General features: G+C 44.4%; 1 protein-coding gene across 11 annotated transcripts in view; it reads right to left on the bottom strand.

Moving 5' to 3' along the window:
* The window catches only part of OTOF (otoferlin), a 1,069,570-nt gene that overhangs the window by 242,346 nt on the left and 813,449 nt on the right, over positions 1-13,775 (bottom strand). For all 11 annotated transcript variants that reach the window (XM_085613159.1, XM_085613153.1, XM_085613156.1 and 8 more), the window contains exons 13-16: positions 11,893-12,079; positions 7,776-7,962; positions 5,805-6,028; positions 1,579-1,687 (exon numbers count right to left, since the gene is read on the bottom strand). In XM_085613159.1, the coding sequence (XP_085469285.1) occupies positions 1,579-1,687; positions 5,805-6,028; positions 7,776-7,962; positions 11,893-12,079 (707 nt within the window). The remainder of the gene's footprint in view (positions 1-1,578; positions 1,688-5,804; positions 6,029-7,775; positions 7,963-11,892; positions 12,080-13,775) is intronic.

Here is a 13,775-nt window from a genome sequence, read left to right as displayed (position 1 = left end):
ACCTAGTTTTATGTCTATATGCTTCTCGTAAGATTCCATAAATATACGCACATTTTTACTTTAAAAAGGGTATAATTATGGTCAGCATAGACATCGTGTGCTCCCTTTACTCTTTCATACTGTTATGAACTTGGCCAACAATTACCCAGTCCAAAGCTTGCTGTGTGTTTCCTTGCGAAGGGGCCAGTATCGATGCAGTAATAAGGAACATAAAAGCACACAGTTACACTGGGTTCTATGTGCAACAGTCACGATTCGAGGCGAGGGAGTGCAGCTTTGAACACGGGCATCTTATAAACCTTAAAAACGGAAAAGGTACATCGGGGCGTCAGGGGAAGCAGGCTGGATGTTTCCTAGAGTGGACGGAGAGCCGTGCCCAGTGGCAGGCATTGCAATGAAGCACAGTGCCTTGAGGCTTAAATGCTTTCAATCATGGCTCACGGGCCGCGACCGAGAGCTCTGGAGTTCAGGCTCAAGGCAACGCGAGTTACTCACAAAGCCTGTCAGTGGGGAAAAAAGATAATAAAAAAATGTACTTTAACACACTTCCTCCTCCGTGTTTTCTTGTTTCTTCTTGAAGCTACGGCACCTCATGCAGCCTCAGCCAACCCCCAGATGAGCAGCATGAGAGCAGCGTCAGGATTGGCTGGAGCAGGCTGCCTCGACGCTCCAGCAGGCACAGGGGACTTGTGCCTGACCTCCACCGGGCTGCCTAAGACAGCTCGGTGGGGAGGTTTACACTGCGCATGTCAGGCTGGCCGTCGCAAGATAGCCGGCCAAAGAGACATGCGCAGTGTAATTTGGTGGAGTGAGCACCACTCCCCTACTGTCAGTCAGCAGCAATGCCCCGCCCCCAAACTGCAAGGGCTGGGAGCGGTGAAAAATAAAACGATCATACATTCTATTACCATTTTATTTTTCACCTTTCCTGCACTGGCAGCAGGGGGGACGACGCTCCTCTGCCCTAATGGGGGGGACGCCGCTGCCCCAGGTATAAAACTACGTGAGACCCCACCTCTCCTGTTTATGGCAGGTGGCACGAGCAGCCGACTCAAGGTATAAGATAAATGTTCACCACAGAAATAGAACAGGTATTCCTAGTTTTTATGCAGCAGGTGGCGCCATCTAGCGGCATTTCCATGTTACCTCAAAGGGCAGGCTTGGTTTAAAAATCTATCAATACATTTTGAAACAGGAGCTTGGCTCCTTGCAAAAGAGTGGAGCCTGGGAGATAAAGTCCCCTCTGATCCACGCTTGTATTGGCCTATTTGATTTTTCAGAGGATCGCCGCCCGATGCTATGAATGTATCACTACAAACTACACAGACCGCTTTGTTTGGCATCACAACCTTATTCTTGCAATCATCGGGTGTCTGCATGACGACGAGACAGCTGTTCACATGTCTATTTTGGACACAGCACAGACTCTTTAACTGGTGCCATTGAGGTAAAACAGGTGAAAAGACCAGGGGAATGACATTGTTCGAACAGCATTCCAGAATATCCTGGGCACACCAGTCTTGGAGCCTCCACCCTTCCACAACCCAGTGTCATACATTACTGATGACCAATACAAACCTATTGTGACCTCAAAGCTGATTGGTTTGTCGCCGATTCTTCGGTCAATCATGGTGGCCTCCAAGAAGGCTCCGAAGAGGAAGAACTCTTCCATCTTGCCAGTGCAGTTCTAAGGAAATACAGTGATAATTAGAAGAGAAACGTAGATATCGAGGACATAAAACCACATCTGGTCCATTTGGTATGTCAGTTTTCACGTGCACTGTCCTTGTAGATTTCTTGTGGTATACAACATTATATTTCCTCCCAAACTAATATTAGAAACGTGTGCTTTACATAAGAGTTATTCATTTACAAATTTGCACTATGAGACAACTCAAACATTTATTGAAAATTCTTCCTATTACTTCTCAGGCTGTCCGTGACTTAAGAAACAATTAGATCAATGGTGTGCAGATGGTTAGTTAGCCAGACAGTTTACTTTTGCAATGCATAGCACATCATTGAGAGTTTGGTGCAAAGACTCCACACCACACTGAACTTTTGTGAAGGATATCAGCAGAGGTTTGAGAAGAATGTAGAATTCAGAGCAAGGAATGTGGTGTAATGGATGCAGAGGATAAATTCACCAAGTTTGTTATTTTGCTGTTTGAGGTGTGGTCTGTTCTGTGCTCCTTTCCACCACAGGCGCTATCACCTTGGGCAGTGGTAAATCTCTGTGCTCCGTACATTACTTTTCATCTCTTGTGCTTGTCCTAGTCATTACTTAGGAGGCGTATCCGAAACTTAATGAGAAAAGAGAAAGACTAGTATGCTGGAATTCTAGCCTCTCCCATCCAAAATGGCAGCCATGAAGAGGGGTTGGTATCCCAGCATCCTCCTGTTTTTATCTGAGATGAGGGAGCGTAGAATAAGAAGTCCCTGCAGGGCTTGCACTACCGATGAACTAGAGCTTCCCCTGCCTGGTTCGGGCAGTTTGGGCTGGTGTGACCCAGGAATGGTTTGCAGATGGGGATCATGCAACGGAAAACCTGCGCAATTGTGGCAGAATTTAAAGTTACTGTAAAGAGATCGGTGGTAAAAGTAGCCACTGTTCTCCCCATAAAATGTATATTTTGAAGTCCCAACCTAGAGATTTTGTCAGATCCTGTTTGGGGGCCACAGGACTGGCAGGGGCTACTGGCCACAGATGTGGGGGCTGGGGACCTTTGTGTGTACTGTCCAAGGGGCGTGCTTCTATGGCTCTGCAAAACTAGGGAAAGGCAACCGTTTCAGCACTTGAGTCTCAGTGGTAGTGATGGGGGGCAGTCAAAGGCTTCCCATAGAGGTTAGCGTGGGGGTAAAGCGACCTCAGAACTCAGCAACGCACATGATTGTTCAGCCCAGAGCTTCTCTTGAGAACGGAAAAGTACTTTTCCCTACAATAAGGCACGATATTACATCAGAATGTACCCGATGTACCCGATGTACGTGTGTGCGACCAATATGCATCAGCTTTGTTCCCCCTTCCCCTCTTTACATTCAAGCGCCTGGTGGTGTAGTACCTAGTGTAGGTGCTGCGCTTCCTTTCTGCGACAGCCAAAAAGTCACCCATCCCTTTGGGCGGCAGCGGGCTGCGCAGGGCCCTCTGCTCACATTCTGGCTCAGCAGAGATGTGCAGGGCCACAGTCCTGTCATCCAGCAGAAACGTTTAGGTCATGAGAGCGCGGGTTGCACTACAGAGTCCTGTAAACAGCAACGGGGGCGACCCTCTTCTGAGCTCCTGGCACTGTCAGTCGTAGACAGGCTTCATAGCTGTTATAGGCCCACTTCCTCTCATCTGGTGAGTCTCAGTGGAAGGCCTGCTGGGCCTCCCTAGGATGAGGTGATGTTGCAGGCCCCCTTATGTGTGCAGGGCTTCGGCGGCAGCTTAACAGCTCCAAGGTGGCCAAGCCTGATCCGGCATGCAGATCTCTAGTGCCAGGGAAGCCAGTCAGTCCTGCAGCACAGAGTTCATTGAGGTAGCAGCTTTGTTCTTCGAAGCAGCGTAGTTCATTGTCACACTGAGTCAATGCCTGGCTAACCACTATGGCAGGTCACTGGGGTACTCCGCGGGGGGGCATCACAGGTTTTGCAGGATTCTTTTTGTTGGGCAGCAGGGACCACTAAGGCATGGTCAGTTGGTGCCAAGGTCACATTAATCCCAACCAGGGACAGACAACCAGTGCCGCAGCACCAGTGCTCCATTCTTAAGTTGTTACAGCAACAAATGATGGACGGAATGCTGGCAATGCAAACATTCTCCCCCATTCAAAAGATCTGGGTTAAATCCATTGTTCTTTTGCCCACTACGCCACCCCAGTTCGGACCCAGCCATATGCAAATCAGTCTTGACCCTGTGCCCCATGGGAACAGTCCAGACCGAACTGCCAAGCCAGGTCCTCCCTGGACCGGAAACAAGCATCCTAGGACCGGTTTCAGGGTTTCACCCCTCTTCAGCCATGGTGATTATTGCATTCTTCTGTGGATCAGAGCTATTAGCCAAGAGGGTAAGCAATGTGTAAACTATCCCGCTATAAACAAAATCTGTAATAATCATGAACACTTTGTGCGAGGAAAGGAAAGTAACAAATATGTGGGGTCTGATTCTCAAACTGGACTTTGTAGTACGTGTCGCAGTTAAATAGCGTACTACAAAATGCAATTCAAAAAGTATGTGTGGCGTCTTTTTACTCTGCACTCTCTATACTTATATGTGCGGCGTTCTGTGTGTGGAAACATAAGAATAAGGAGTGTGGAGTTGTGTAACTCATCAAGTTGTTCTGAATACCAAACATGAATAAAATTACCATATAGTGTAAGTTTACAGTTGAGAATCAGGGCTGTAGAGTTCAACACCTTGAAGGGCTGCTTAAGCAACTTTAAATATAAAATATTTAATAAAGAAGATGAGGCCAATTCAGATTTTTCTTGTAGATTGTCTCAAGTTTAACAGGAATTTGAAAGAGAGGAGCTTACATTGTGTTGTAGGAAATAAAGCCTCTGTCCCTATTCTGCCCGCTCTACAGAGCCCCGCCTGTTCTAATCATTTTAAATTCCTCAGTTCTGCTTTTCCCTGTGTTTTTTAAATTACGCTTAGGATTGTTACACTCAGATGGTATATCCTGGATGGGAAAATGCTTCCTTTGCTGATGCCTTTACATTCTTCCACCACTGACAGTGTGTGTCCTATCAGAGAGTCAATATTTGTAAGGCACGGTTGGACTTACACTAGTGTAATTTATAACCTTGGATCACAAATATCTTACCTTTCTTTTAAACTATTGCCGGGCACGGGACCACTCACTACTCCTGAAGTGGCACCACCGAAGCACATGACTTCTTTATGACTTGAACAGACAGACATGGAAGGGGAGTTAGGATGTTTCTATCTCCCCAAATACCAAGTAGGGTAATGCTGAGACAGGGAGCGAAAGTGATTAAGGGAATGCTCCCTGTATATCGAAGCGAGAATATTGAAGGATGCAAACATCGAGGACAAAATATCAAATCCAAAAGTATTGGAGCTGTTCCTAGCTCCATATACATGTACCTTGATGGTAGATATCTTCAAGGTATGTAGATGTGGAGTTAGGGATAGTCCATCTATACTTCTTCTATATGCACTTCCCTTCTGATATTTTGGTCTTCGAGATTTTGTCCACAATATCATTGTAACTCAATATTCTTAGCCTCGATATGCAGTAGTACAATCGTGATGCAGTGAAAGTGAGCTGTGTGGCACGCAATAGGAGGGACACGACAGCAGAGAGTGCGGATGTTGGGATGGAATACTGGCAATGAAGTGGGGCACATCAAAGAGGACTCAAAAGGACGTTCCATTCTGTTCCACAGGAAGTGCTTTGGGTTTGTTTGCCTACATTAAAAAATGGAGAGCAGGAGCAATGCCGCATAGGATCTGTCATCTTTGCAAACGCATCAACATATTTCGCATCAGATACAATATCTAAAGAAAGCACTGTAATATTTTCTCTATTTGATTATAAACTATATTGCTTTTATAGACAGGTGAATAGGTAAAAAAATGCCCTCTATCTGACATTTGGGTTTATTTTGGTAGTGGTGAAATGTTTTCTAAAGTCTTAGATTAATGTGAGTGTTACATGCAGGTGCTTTCGTGGTAAGATCTAGATAAGACTGTTATTGTAGAGCACACTAATAATGTGATATCCGCAGCTTAATGGAGACAACGCTGTGTGCAGTCTGCTGGCAGATGGCCATGGCAGGTGCGTAATGGGGATACTCACGTCAGTGATGGGCGGAGTTAGTTCCACTTGTACTTCTGTTGAGCTGGTTAGATCTGGGGAGCCGATGTCCAAAATCTCTACTGCCAGGCTGAGCAGTAACCGGGCTCGGAACGAAACCCCCTCACCGAGTCCGTCGTTCAGGTCCTGGTGCTCGTCCATCAAGGTGTAGTTACGAGTTGAGCCGTACATGTTCACCCAAGCGGGGCCCAGCGTGGGCAAAAAACCTGAGTACAAAATAAGAATAAGTGGTTGTATGATCGACCCTTTCATGAGCGATGAAAGACATTTGGTTAGAAAAGGAGTTATTCATTTGTATATGTTTTTTATTTTTATTCTTATTATTCATATTATTCTTGTTATTAGTAGTAGTAATAGTAGTAGTTTGTGGTAATAGCTGGAATTGTGTGATGTAACTGTGATGCGGTGGAATTGCATCACAGCTAAGATTCCAGGAAATAACCAGTAATTGAATTGTATTGCTGAAGGTTGCTGCATGTAATTGATCTCCAATAAAATTACTTCAAGAACATATTTGGAGCTGTCTGGATTACTACATAGTTGTTCTTATTCATTTAGTTATAAAGGTAGCAGAAGCAGCAGCATTGTTTAAATAATTGTTGTTATTATTAGTAGGAGGAGTAGCAATGTTAGTGTTATTGTTGTTATTATTGTTCATAGTTATCTTAGTAGTAGTATCATTGTTTACATTTGTATTATTATTGGTATTCTTTATATTGTACTTATTATTGGAAGCAGTAGAAGTAATTATTATTATTAGCATTATTGTTGTTATTATTAGTCATAGTAGACGTAGTAGCACTAGCATCAACATTGGTTTAGCTTGTATGATTATTAATAGATTCTTATTTTATTATCATTGTGATTACTATTGTTATCATCATTGTTATTACCACAATGATTGATACTATGATTTGTTATTATTATCATCAGCATTAGTAATGTTAGTCTTATTGTTGGTATTATTGTTCATAGTAATAGTAGTAGCAATGTTTACATTTTATGATTAGTATTGTTGGTATTAATAATATCTTTTTGGTATTTGGTATCTTTTTGAGTATTATTGTTATTATTAGTCATAGTAGACATGGCAGTACTAGCAGCAGCATTAGTTTTATTTGAATGAATATGATTATCGATACCTTATTATTTTGATTGTAATTGTGATTACGATTATCACTATTATTATTACTACCATGATTATTGATACAAATATTTGTGCTATTATTTTGTATACTCTTTATATATACCAGTCATCACAAACACAAAGAGGTTGCATGAAAATTAAAAGCTCCAATTAAAATAAACTGCAGAAAAATACAAAAGTATCACTGTACCACCCTTATGGACAAACCATTCTGGGTTGAGGCTGATCTGGCTCTAAGGCGCCCATGAACAGGGCTGCCAGGAGCAGCCTCAAACTTTGTCACAGGTCAAATAATCAGCCTTTAGACTGAGCTTCTATCAGTGAGTACTTTGACTCCTTCTCAATTATTCTGTACTAAATTAAAACTCTCGCCATTTTTACAGGCCACACTGTTACCAATCATGCATCTTTGCCCATTGTTAATGTACATATTTAAATGTAATAACGTAAAACGTTACAGCACATAAACTAATTGAATTTAAATGTAAAATGATTGAAACATTTATTAGTATTATCATGGAAGTAATAACGTAAAACGTTACAGCACATAAACTAATTACATTACATATTTATTAATATATAAAAAAAGAATGTAAATGTATTACTTTAATTTATACATATTAATTTTTTTAATATATATTTTTTAATTTGTCACTAAGCAAACCCTAATATTTTTTTTAAAAAATTGTGCATTTTGTATGTTATGTATTTCATTAATGTAGTACAGAAGGGCAAGAAATAAATAGCAGTGCTGCCCTAAGTACTGAGGTAGGTCGACGCAGTATTTCCCATGTTTCGGCACCTACCTTTGTCTCCCTCATTGGAGATCTTCCGCAGGTCAATGAAGTGAGTGCCGATGGCCACGTCGTTCACCTTGTCGGAGTCTCGAATCTGGATCTTCATGCGCTTGCACAGGGGCGGGAACATCTCTGTGAAGATGATCTGCTCGTTCCACATGGGTTCGTAGCTGCTCTTCTGCACTGATGTTTTCCCCTGTCATGGGCAAGAGGCAGACAGATCAGTGCCAGCGACAAGAAAGCCTCTCACAGGGACATGTTGAGGGGGTTAGATAGGAAAGCTTTATTCTTTGTGCTATACGTCATTAAGGAGGAGCATAGGCTCTCCAGCAAAGCTTACGAATCACAGAGATGACTGTTTTCTGATGATTTTACCACATATTGCAATTTTACCGACCACCTCATAGAGCCTCTTTGATTTTACAAATTTGGGGTGGACGGGGGAACACAACTAATGGTGCTGGGTGATGGAGCCCTGTGACCAGGGCCATACCACAGAACCCTGCGGAGGTCCAGGGGGCTGAAACCTTCAGATGCCCCTCCATTTAACCTAAAGTCTATGAGAGTCTATGACATACCAGATTCTCAGGAACTCCTCATCAAGTCCACTGGGGGTGAGGGGGGGGGTTATGAGTGTCTATGAGATACCAGATTCTCAGGGATTCATCATCACTTCCACGGGGGGCTATGAGATACCAAAATCTCAGGAACTCCTCATCACTTCTACAGGGGGCTATGTGTGTCCATGAGATACGGGAGTCTCAGGGATTCGTCATCACTTCTATGGGGGTTGGGGCTATGAGTGTATATGAGATACTGGAGACTCAAGGACTCCTCATTACTTCCACGGGGCGCACTACAAGTGTCTATGAGATACTGGAGACTCAAGGACTCCTCATCACTTCCACGGGGGGCCATGAGTGTCTATGAGGTACCGGAGCCTCCGGGACTCCTCATCACTTCCACGGGGGCTATGAGTGTTTTTGAGATACCGGAGCCTCAGGGACTCCTTATCACTTCCACGGGGGGGCAATGCGTGTCTATGAAATACTGGAGCATCAGGGACTTCTCATCACTTCCACGGGGGGGGGGCTATGAGTGTATATGAGATACTGGAGACTCAAGGACGCCTCATCAATCCCATTGGGGCGCTAGGAGTGTATATGAGATATTGGAGACTCAAGAACTCCTCATCACTTCCACAGGGCACGATACAAGTGTCTATGAGATACTGGAGACTCAAGGACTCCTCATCACTTCCACGGGGGCTATGAGTGTCTAAGTGATATTGGAAACTCAAGGACTCCTCATCTCTCCCAAGGGGGCGCTATGAGTGTATATGAGATACTGGAGACTCAAAGACTTCTCATCACTTCCACGGGGGGCGCTACAAGTGTCTATGAGATACTGGAGACTCAAGGACTCCTCATCACTTCCACGGGGGGCTACGAGTGTCTAAGTTATATTGGAGACTCAAGGACTCCTCATCACTTCTACGGGGGCCAAGAGTGTCTATGTGATACCGGAGACTCAAGGACTCCTCATCACTTCCACGGGGGCGCTACGAGTGTATATGAGATACTAGAAACTCAAGAACTCCTCATCACTTCTATGAGGGGTATGAGTGCCTATGTAATTCTGGAGACTCACGGACTCCTCATCACTTCACCGGGGTGCGCTACGAGTGTATATGAGATACTGGAGACTCAAGGACTCCTCATCACTTCCACAGGGGGCGCTACAAGTGTATATGAGATACTGGATCCTCAAGGACTCCTCATCACTTCTACGGCGGCTATGAGTGTCTATGTGATACTGGAGACTCAAGGACTCCTCATCACTTCCACGGGGGGCGCTACGAGTGTATATGAGATACTGGAGACTCAAGGACTCCTCATCACTCCCACGGGGGCGCTAGGAGCGTATATGAGATACTGGAGACTCAAGAACTCCTCATCACTTCCACAGGGCACGCTACAAGTGTCTATGAGATACTGGAGACTCAAGGACTCCTCATCACTTCCACTGGGGGCTATGAGTGTCTAAGTGATATTGGAAACTCAAGGACTCCTCATCACTCCCACGGGGGCGCTAGGAGCGTATATGAGATACTGGAGACCCAAGGACTCCTCATCACTTCCACGGGGGGCGCTACAAGTGTATATGAGATACTGGATCCTCAAGGACTCCTCATCACTTCTACGGCGGCTATGAGTGTCTATGTGATACTGGAGACTCAAGGACTCCTCATCACTTCCACGGGGGGGCACTACGAGTGTATATGAGATACTGGAGACTCAAAGACTCCTCATCACTTCCATGGGGGGCACTACGAGTGTCTATGAGATTCTGGAGACTCAAGGACTACTCATCCCTTCTACGGGGGCTATGAGTATCTATGTGATACTGGAGACTCAAGGACTCCTCATCACTTCCACGGGGGTGGGCAATGAGTTTCTATGAGATACTGGCCTGGCATACCACTTTTTCTGAGGGGGCCACCTAGAGCTCAGCGCCACTGAATGGGATGCCAAAATGCCCAATATAATGATGGGTATGTAGATGAATGGTTTTTCCACAGGAAAAATATATTCCCTGTGGAAAACATTTTTTTATTCGTTAAATGTTGTTTTGTATGTAAAATTGCATGTGCAGGAGTTCCGCTGAATAAACTTTAGTACAAGTAGACAAAGCCTTTTCCAGGAGTAGGTCTGCAAACCTGTGACTGTTGAAGTTGCCTATCATACTCTGGCAAGACTTTGTTAATTTCTAAATGTCCATATTTTTTTGTCAACCAGGCGCATTGTGAGCCATTGGGAAGTCTCTGGTCCCAACGTATTTGCGACTTAGCAGTGATTGCTTGATGGGCTTGCAGCTGATCAACCAGTTTCACAGTTAACATATGCAGATGAGCAGGATAATTTGGACTAATTCTATTGCAGTGATTCAGTAGGACTGTAAAGACCTCTCTCCTGCAAGGCCCAAATCTCCTAGAGGCTTTTACATCAGAAATGCTGTTAAATTCTTAATTTGCGGTGCGCCTCTCTCCCCTTTGGTTGATCTGGACCTACATAGGGCCTGATTTTTAATGGGATTTATATTTCGACGGACAGGATATTTGTCACCCTTGTTACGCAGTAACCAATCCACCAAGATCTAAATCAGACCCATCTCCTGCAAGCCTGAACGTAGTTTAAGTCAGTAGTAAGTGGAGGCACTTTACAGCTCAGTAGCAGCCGCACTTCACAGTGGTTGCCAGTAGTATGAGTAAAGGTGATAGGCTTAGTTTAAGAGGAAGAGACAAAAGAGAGGGAGAAAGAAGGATAACATGAAAAAACACAGGAGACAGCTTGATAAAGTCAAAGAGAGAAGATGAGGGTTAGAAAAACACGAGAGATATAGAGTGCAGTAGAGAAAGCACAAGAGGACAGGGAGAAGGAAATGGAAGGAGACCAATAGAGCTAGCAAGAAGGGAAGAGCAAAAAGGAAATGTGAGTAGAGAAAATGAGAAAGCATGAAAGAGAAAAGGCAGATGGAGAGAATAATATTAAAGAGAGGGCAAACATCGAAAGGAGAGAGAGAGAATATGATGAAAATATTGCAAAAACAAACAAGCAACAGAGATGGAGAAAAGAGAGACAATAGAAAAGAAAGGAAGAGGATGAAGGGTGGAGGGAGGACCTAAGAGACAGCTAGTGAGAGAGAGAAAAAGAGCAAGACAGAAAAATAGTGTGGATGAGAGAAAGAGAAGAGAGAAAGACTGTGACAGTGAGAGAGAGAGTGATTGTGAAATGGGAGAGAACATAAAGCAGGAAGAGAGAGATGGAAAAAGAAAGAAAGATATAAAACAAAAATAAAAGGAAAGATGAAGAAAGGGTGATGCGGATTGGTGAAGGAGGAAGAAAGAGATAGCGTGAGAGTAAAAGAATGAGTTTGATAAAAAATAGAGAGTGGGCGATAGATGGAAAGTGTGAAATTGAGAGAGAGTGAAATCAAACTCGCGAGGGAGAGAAAGAGCGAAAGAGGGTCACAGTGTGGAACAGAGTTGTCTAACTGCCCCTTTCCAACGAGGGGGGCAGACAGGTAACTGGATGTCAGCTCACGTGCCGGCGCCTGCATCACTCACCCTCTGTCCTGCGAAGGACACCTGCACGTAAGGGTCGACCAGGTCCTTGTTCTCCCCGATGAGGGCTTTCTTCACGTTGGCCATGATGCTGGTGTTCATCCGGGGCAGCCCCTCTGCGCGGTAAATCTTAATGTAGAAGCGCGCCCACTGCCTCTCCGAGGGCACCCCCTCTGGAAGGAGCAGGTTACTGCAGGGAGGAGAGAGGCCGGCAGTCAGGACCATTCACCCGGAAGTACAAATGATTCAATCACCTGAGTTCGCTTCATATGTAAAGTGATACAGGTATTAATTTAACGTGTAAAATAATGTCGTTGCTTGTGATAAGCTAATCTTTCTAATAAAAAAAATCATTAAACTAAATTAAGTCAGTAATGATGAAGTCATGCTAATGATTGGATCACCTTACTAAGAATGAAGGGAACAGACTACTTCCCCTCCCAGAACCCAGCTTCCTTTCCATATCTTTGCCTTTATACAAATACCACCTACATACACACATACATCTGGGCTGGATTTGCCCACCCATGTTATGATATGCTTCGACCCAGTGAGAGATCTATAGACCGGCTTCCTAACCTGTGCAGTGGGGTGTGAGCAACTTGAGAATCCCTGGCAAACAACGATTGGAGCTCCAGGTCACAATTCAACAACATTTCATTTAACTAAAGCCTTGCTTTTCCAGGAGTAAGTCACACTTACTCATTGAAGGTTCGATAAACCAGATACAGAGTCCGGTGCAACCGCGAAGGTGAGTCCAACTGCACCCCCTTGCTGCGTACAGCACATATGCGGTACCCTGTTTAGTTCTTGCTTCAATCACTGCAACTACTTGTATGGAGGTCTATGTCTTTCCTTTGCGCAGGAGGGCCGCCGAGGTTTCGGTGACCCCAAAGTTCCTTGAGTTTAGCAGCTCGCATAGATACATTAAGTTACAGAAAAGAGAATTTAAATTGTGCCTGAAATTTGGGATGAAAGAGGTGTTCTAATCTGAAATCCCAAGTTCCTGTGGCAGGGAGGGATCAGACTGAGGTCCATAGAGTACCTTGCAACTAAACCTAGTATCTCATATCTGGTAATGCTCAATGTGAGGAAAGGCAGGACTGCAAGACTAACACAGCGATGGTGCATGGACATTGATCATTCACATAGGAAGAGCGCTGTGGCCCTAACAATGGGGCATGATTTCAAAGAGGACTCACATAAAGGGGGAAACGAGCAGAGCTTAGTAAAGAACCCTGTTGGACACCACATCTCAGCATTCATGCGCTACCGAATAACAGGTCAATGGAAATGCGTTGGAAGTAATCGTAAAGAAAGCGGAAACCCAAGATTGAAGGTGTTCCTTTGGACATGGTAGATGTGGTAAAATATGGAGTGATTCAAAATATGAGCACACCCACCTCTGTTCCTCTACCTTGGGAAGATCCACTGGAGCGGGTCAAGTACACTGTGCAATGGAAGGAAGCTGTGATGTGAGGACCAATCCCAATATTTTGACTGGGTAAGAAAATTTGAAATCAGGCAAAAGTTGGCCAATTTGCCTGGATCTAAAGGTGTGTTTTTTGAAGTGAAACTACAATTGTTTTAGACCTCTGAGAACAACCCTCATTGCAGAGAATTGTTGATCAAGGAAGAGACAGCAAGATTCACCACCCTTGTCTTTTTCATATATTTTTCTAGACCATGGTTTAATCATTGCCCAGGGCCACCTCGGCTTCCATTGAATAAACTTTGCCAGGGAATCATTGGTGAGTCCTGAGAGACAGAGGCCAGCAGGTCTTACCCTACAGCATATTAGAACATCTAAATGTTGGGAGCTCTATTAGAAACAATGGAGTGCTCCTGGATTCTATTAGCGAGGAGAAGCCCGGAGCGCCAACATT

Source organism: Triturus cristatus, chromosome 6 (genome assembly GCF_964204655.1).
Source record: "Triturus cristatus chromosome 6, aTriCri1.1, whole genome shotgun sequence".
Taxonomy (NCBI): Eukaryota; Metazoa; Chordata; class Amphibia; order Caudata; family Salamandridae; genus Triturus; species Triturus cristatus.
The sequence above is the reverse complement of the archived record's forward strand: the minus strand, read 5'-3'. Positions and strand labels throughout refer to the sequence as shown.